Source organism: Phalaenopsis equestris, unplaced genomic scaffold, assembly GCF_001263595.1.
Source record: "Phalaenopsis equestris unplaced genomic scaffold, ASM126359v1 Scaffold000224, whole genome shotgun sequence".
Lineage (NCBI taxonomy): Eukaryota > Viridiplantae > Streptophyta > Magnoliopsida > Asparagales > Orchidaceae > Phalaenopsis > Phalaenopsis equestris.
Genome location: NW_018164666.1, coordinates 6277901 through 6285126, shown reverse-complemented (window position 1 = coordinate 6285126; position 7226 = coordinate 6277901). Strand labels below are relative to the sequence as shown.

At 35.2% G+C, this 7226-nt stretch overlaps 1 protein-coding gene across 1 annotated transcript in view; it reads right to left on the bottom strand.

Moving 5' to 3' along the window:
• Positions 1-6057: 6057 nt before the first annotated feature.
• LOC110023555 overlaps positions 6058-7226 on the bottom strand; it is a 9791-nt gene continuing 8622 nt past the window's right edge. The window contains exon 3 of the mRNA XM_020723035.1: positions 6058-6389. Within this exon, the coding sequence (XP_020578694.1) occupies positions 6210-6389 (180 nt within the window). The 3' untranslated portion in view covers positions 6058-6209. The remainder of the gene's footprint in view (positions 6390-7226) is intronic.

Below are 7226 nucleotides of genomic sequence, written 5' to 3'. Positions count from 1 at the left end.
CAGCAGGAAACTGCTGTTTCAGCTTCCAGTTCGTTGTCCCATCGCCGTTCTTGCCGATTTGGAGCTGTGCTAAGTCAAGGATGGCATCCCATTGCTTTCTTCAATGACAAAATTGGTTGATTCCATAAAAAAGTACTCTACCTACGACAATGACTTTATACTATCATGGAGTCCTTTAGCCACTGGAGGCATTACCTACTAACAAATAAATATACACTCTACACTGACCATGAGGCCTTGAGATTTCTGAATAAGTCATAATAAGTTAAATGGTAGACACACCTCATGGGTGGAATTCCTTCATCATTCCATTTTGTAATTAAACATAAAGCGAGGAGTCATAATATAGTAGTTGATGCACTGAGTCATTTTCATTCATTACTCACTACAATGGAATTTAAGATTGTTGTTTTTGATGTGCTGAAAAATTTGCATGCAGTTGACAGGGATTTCCATGACATTTGGACGTAATGTCAGGATAGGCCATACGAGTGGTGTCACAGATATGATGGATAACTATTCTTTAAAAATAGATTGTGCATCTCTCGAAGTTCACTCAGGGAGAGTATTTTATAGCAGTGTCTGTGTGGGTATGACAATGCTTGACAAAGACCATACTTTCTTTAGTGAAAGTGAATTTTTATTAGCCCAGATTAGTATGAGATGTGGGGGCAGGTTATGTTCTTTGGCTAAGACTAAATGATAGAATATAGGCTCTACACTCTTCCCGTTCCTGAGGCACCCTGGTTGGAATTTAGCATATTTTTCTTTGTGAGTTTACCCTGAACACAACAGAATAAGGATTCTATCATGATTGTAGTAGATTATTTTTTCAAGATGACGCATTTGTCAGTTGCCATGAGACGACGGATGTGTCACATATTGCAGACTTGTATTTCAAAGAGGTTTTTCATCTTCATTGGATACCCAAGAGCATCACTTCGAATAGGGATGTGAAATTTCTTAGCCACTTGGCAGACTTTATGTGGTAAGTTAGGCACAAAGCTTCAATTTAGTTAAACAACATATGTTAAGGGTCTGTTTGGGGTAGCTGCAACTTATGCAGTTTATCCTTATAAGCAGCTGATCAGTAGCTGATCCAGATAAGTTGACTGACTGTTTAGTTTTTGCGTTTGAAAAACAACTGATTTACATCTGATTCTGGATAAATGACCATTTTGCCCAATATTTGGATAAACTGTCTGACCGTTTGGTTTGTGCGTTTGGAAAATAGTTAATTTGCAGTTATTTCTGAATAAATGATCATTTTGTCACTGCGCAGTTGTGCTGTTTGCAACAGAACTGTAATAACTATACATTTGATAGTTTAAAACCAAAAAATCACTTCATAACAGTATAAAAAAAAGGATATACTTCTCATAAAAAAGAAAAAAACATATTAATATTACAATTAAAAGTATGATAATATTTATATTAAAATGTAGAAGGAGCATATCACGAGCAACGTTGTCAGGTTGGGATACTGTCGAACCCCGATCATTATCGGCAGTGGAATCAACCGAACTGTCTGCCCACCTGAAGAACTCACACTTGTCCCTCCCTACCTCCATATACATTGCATTGGAGAGAAATTATAGATTGCAACAGATATGTGAACTCTACAACATCCATATACATATATATATATATATATATATATATATATAATTCAGGAAGTTATAAAAAAGCCAGTTCGACTGCAAGTACAACCCTGAGCAAAAAAATGTAGGTGCAATAACAAGAATGAGTCGCATGGCCAGTTCAAGCCAACAAAAACAGTATACGTACCTTAACACCATTCTATTCCAAAATCCAAGCTAATTGCAAATTAGGAAGAATTGGAGGAGATGCAGAGAAGGGGCGAAGGCCCATACTGAAATGCCAAACTTATTCAAAAATCCAAAAGAATGCATAAAGCCAAAAATACGAAAGCCAATAGAATCCAACGAAATCCAAATCAACCGAAGGAACACCTACTACGAAAACCATTCCATCCATACCAAAACCATTCCATACTTGCAGATTTATCATTAGGAGAGATTGGAGAGAGGAGTAATGAGTGACAGGACGAGAGGCGAATGAGCAGGGGGACAATACGAGACGAGAACAAAACAACCAGAGAGGATCGCGCTAGGGCAAGCAAGATGAGAAACCAAGGGCAGGTGGGTGATAATCTGTGAAGAAACGTTGGCTGCGGGGTCGATCCCGCGGCCGCATTTATTAAAGAAAAAAAGACGATGTTTGGAAAATGCCGCTCGAATGGCCTAAACAAACGGGTAGGCGGCGTTGTCAAAACATCTCCGCAGGCAATAAGTTGCCCCAAATGCACCCTAAGACAGATTGTCAGACAGAGGTTGTAAACCGTAGTTTAGGAAATCTTCTTAAGTGTTTTGTGGGAAAGGACATCAAGAAGTGAGACTTGGTTCTTACTCAGGTATAGTTTAGCTGTAATTATTCTACTAGTCAGTCCACAGGTCACAACCCATTTGAGATTGTGTACGGACATAATCCTCTTATACCTTTGGAGTTAGTCCCCATACTACTCGTAGTTGAGCTTAGCATGGATCTAAGTTTCGAGTCAAAGATATTAAAACTCTACATGAGCATGTCTGGAATGAGATTGCTAAGTAGAACACCAAGTATTAGAAACAGATCAACAAGTCTAGGAAAGCTATGGTCTTCAAGGAAGGCGACCTAGTGTGGATCAGGCTGCAAGACAAATTTCATGCTGGTTCATTTGGAAAACTCTAGCCTAGAGCAGATGGCCCATTCAAAATTGCTACAATGCTTACAAGATTGACTTACTAGGAGATTATGATATTTTTACTATATTTAATGTTGTTGACTTGTTGTTGTACTACGAGGACCTGGATTTTTCTGGAGGCGAGGGCAAAGTCCCTTGGCAGGTTCGGATCTCACGATTACGAGAGTCCTGTGGCGTTGTTTCTTTCATGTCTATTTTTTCTTTCCTTTATTCTCACTTAGCTTCCTTTAGTTATACCCTATTTTATGCTCTCCAGAGTGCTTTAGCTTCTTCCTCTCGCAATGGTGTGCCTATAGCTTGCCCAGGAATAGATGGTGGACCCCCCTCACCGTCCGCATCTCGCTGATCTGCCATTTGATCGCTGTTTTCAGCCATGTCGCTGCCCAACTGGCTGCCACCTGCTGTTTTTAACTGGAAACTGCTCGATTTGGCTTCCGGCTTGCTGTTCAGCAGCCATCCATCCTCCCCACTCCCATAATCACTTCCACAACTTTTCTAACACTTTTTTGCGTTCTATCCATCCTTGTAGGAGCCCCAGAATGGTGTCAAATATTCAATTGATCTTCAATTTTCATGTAAAATATACACTTTAATTTAAGTGGCCAATACAAGGCTCAGAAAAAACTTAAATCGACAGTATTTTTTACTTCTTATCAACTTAAATCGACAGTATTTTTTACTTATTATTGCTTGCTATTATTTTCCTTGAAAAAACAAAGGCAATGCGCACAGAGATTCTCTGAGCTAAAAAGTATTTTATCACATACTTCTCCTTTACCAACCTTCTTCAGCAGTAAAAACTACCGCTCATAGGCTTAATTTGGAGCATTTGGTGAGCATAGGATGTGCTGTATGGAATCAATCCCCTATTTACAAGCTAGTTTATTAATGGAGCTCTTTTTTTTTTTAGTATTTGCTTCAAAAAGAATCTAAGGAGAATCTGTTATATATTTAATAAAGCTTTGAATCATAAAATAGGGCTATGAGTTTGGCTCGATGATCATTGGAAAATTGAATCTTGGCTTTTGATCAAGTTAAAATTGAAGTTGATGAGTAGTCTAATAAGCAAGATCAAATAGAAAATTAATGTTTGTATGCATGAATTAAGTGTATGTATGTATGTTGGACTAAACTTACCGTAGTTAATGGAATGAGATTAGATCAACCTTTAGCTTCAGTTGCACTTGGATTGAAATTAGCATGTCATACTTGGCTGGAATCGAGATCCTTCGCACTACTAAACTTGGATTGGCTAAAGGTCGTATAAATTGAATTCGATGTGGCTCAAGATCAGAGCTTATAGTGCGGAAAATTGACACTTAACCTTGAACTCTGGCCATCAGGCATTCAGGACCTGACAAATGATTGCTATTATGTTTTTTGTTTTATTTTCATTTTTCTCAATTATGGCTGACTTTTGAATTTCAAAGTGAAATCTAGATTGTTTGATTTCATTTTTTTCTTGCTTTGCTTCTTGTCCTTTCATCAACTAAATATGGTATAATGGCATTTGAATAATTGGGATGTCCAGTTAGCTAAAAATCATTTTAACTACCTACTATTTTTTTTTTATTGTTTTTTTACTTGCGGAGCATTCTCTATCATCAGGCATTCTCGTGCATTTTAAGAAGATATAGCCTTTTATGTTTCTCATCTATAATTCGAACAAGTCCCAGTTTTTATTTTTTGGCTTCCCTAAGTTCTCTTAGTGTTTCATTCTTTTCAATGTTTTAGCTGTCATTTAAAGGTTCTTCATTCTTGCTGTAGGCTTATACCAGATATCGTGACATTTGGAACACGAGAGTCAGCATAATAGGGGTATGGGAGCCTGTTCAGATAGCGGCTATTTTAAACAGTTTATTTTCTTTTTTCCTTCGTTCTTTTAAAAAAAGGGTAATGACATACATAGCACTCGAACATTGATAATTACAAAACTAGCACCCTCCATATATTTTCCAAATTCCCGCTTAAATATCGAATTCATGATAAAACCCCAACCCATAATTTTCATTTTAATAATGTTCCCAATGGGTTGATTGTGGCATGTGTAAATGAATTTAGGCAGTTAAAAAAATCACTGGGGGTTATTTTTGTAAATAGGGATGTTTTAAGTGATATGTATGTGATTATTACCCCACCCCCTTTACCAACAAAAATAAAAGTCTGTTTAATTAATAATTCGATTGTCTATGGCTAGCTTTAACATGTTATTAAAGAGATCGCAAATGTAGTTACGTTGTTAACTTTACTATGAAATGTAAATGACATATTTTTATAATGGTTTTTTGTGTTTTTTTTTTTTCTTGCGTTCTAATCTCTATAAGGTCCGTTATTGCTATTTGTGAATCTGGCACCCTCTTTCATCTATTTTTCAAATTCACTCAAATATCATGTTTTTCATTTTTATCAAATTTAGAATAATTTAGACGTTGCACACATAAATATTAAAAATTATTCCATACGAATACCGCATGTAGAGATGCATGCGGTGTTCGATCTACACCGTAAATCAAAGTGATGTACGATGAAGATGGAATCAAATTTGTTGTTTAAAAAAAATAAAAAAAAATTAAAGTGAGGCCCATCGAAAAATATCTTCACCTACGGTACATGCGAGTCCGTATGCAATAATTTTTCCATAAATACAACGAATCGATTAGATAGTGCAAAAAAAAATTTATTTCTATTTTTCCTATTTTTTTATATACAATTATTTTGGTGATAAGGTGTTGTAATACTTTTTGGACAAATGAAGCTTTCCAGCGCATAGATAAATATATAAAAGAATTGTGTAGAATGTATGTAAATTTTATTTTAAAAAACTTGTAAGGTTAATTAGGGCAGGCTTTCTAGGCAACTGCTTTTGACAACTTTTATTTAAATAATAAAGGTTTATAAATCTGAAAATACTAAGAGATAAACCCCAATATTATATCTTTTCAGTGATTATGAATCTTTTGGTTTAGATAATCTTACAAGAAAGGGCTAAACTGGCGAAGGTCTTCCAATTTAATCTCCTGTATTAATATTAATTAGAACGAATTTTGTATTCATTAAATTCATTTTAAGAATAATTAACTAGCATTATATTACAATAACTTTCTAACAGATCTCCAAAGGTTAGAAACCAAATAATTCTAAGTGCGAGGGTGTTGTAACCATAATACTTTCAGTTCTCAATGATTGATTTAAAATTTTATATAATCAAAATGAAAACAATATGATATAATTTATGAAGAAAAGAAATCATACAAACGAACAATTTATGAAGAAAAGAAATCATACAAACGAACTTAGGCTGACAATTTGTAGGCTGAGAATTTATTGTTTTATCTTCTCACAGCAGACAGATTAAAGGGATAAATAATTTATCTTCTTTGGACTGTCATGCCAAAAAGAAAATAATTTACAAAAAGGGAATGCAAAATTCAAGTTTTTAATATGATTATGATTGTTCGAGAAGATTCTCAAGGTACAAGTTAAGAATATATCTTCCAGTTAATTGAACATCAACCCTGCTCTCTCTTGGCTCATATTTTCCCCTGCGCAGTTGGTACCTATGGATAACAGCTGAAACAGTATATGGTTGCCCTTCTATGGTCACACTTTCCCCACAGTGAATATTCTGCACTTAGGGAACAAACAAATAAAAAAATACATATCTAACTCCTTACCTTTTATCATTCATTTAACTTTTAAAAATGTGAAATAGACCTTTTTCATGCAAAGATAAAGGGTCATATATGTCAAAATTGATGTTTACGTGTTAAATATAGGTGAAATACACTTCTGATGCATAAATAAGGTTAGCATATGTGTAAAAATTAAAGTTAAGGGGTTAAATATGTAAATACATAGGAATTAAGTACTATGTATGTACATCTTCCGTGGAAAAATTTTTTTTTGGCACAGATCCATTCAACATGCCAATTTTAAATTGATGGGCTGGGCAAGAAATATATCTAGATGACTGCAATTAATAATAGGAAGAAAAACAGCGAATACAAGTAGCTTGGATAATATATATATGTTGTTTATTCATGGCTCTTAATTATGACATAAAATGGCACACTTATAATTTTTTTCTTTTTTTCTTGCCTCTTGGAAGCCTCATCCATCTATAAATAGATGAGGGGTCTTAAGGGATGTGTAGACCATCATAAGGAGAGAAAAATCTGATCAAGAAGATCAAGAGGAGGAGGAAAATTCAGCAAGGGGAGGAAGATCTTGGAGAGGCTTTAGAATTGAGGGAGAGGTCTAGTAGAGAGAGAAATCTAGAGAGACTTTGTGATTCCTCGATGTAATGAGCCTCTAAATCTTCCTTTGTGCTAGTAAATTTTGGTAGCGATTCCCTCCGTGGATGTAGGTCTAAGGACCGAACCACGTAAATCTTCTTGTGTCTGAGTTCTTGTTTTCTGCGGCATTTCTTTTTCCTTCTTTTAAGATTTCTTCCTTTTTTTTT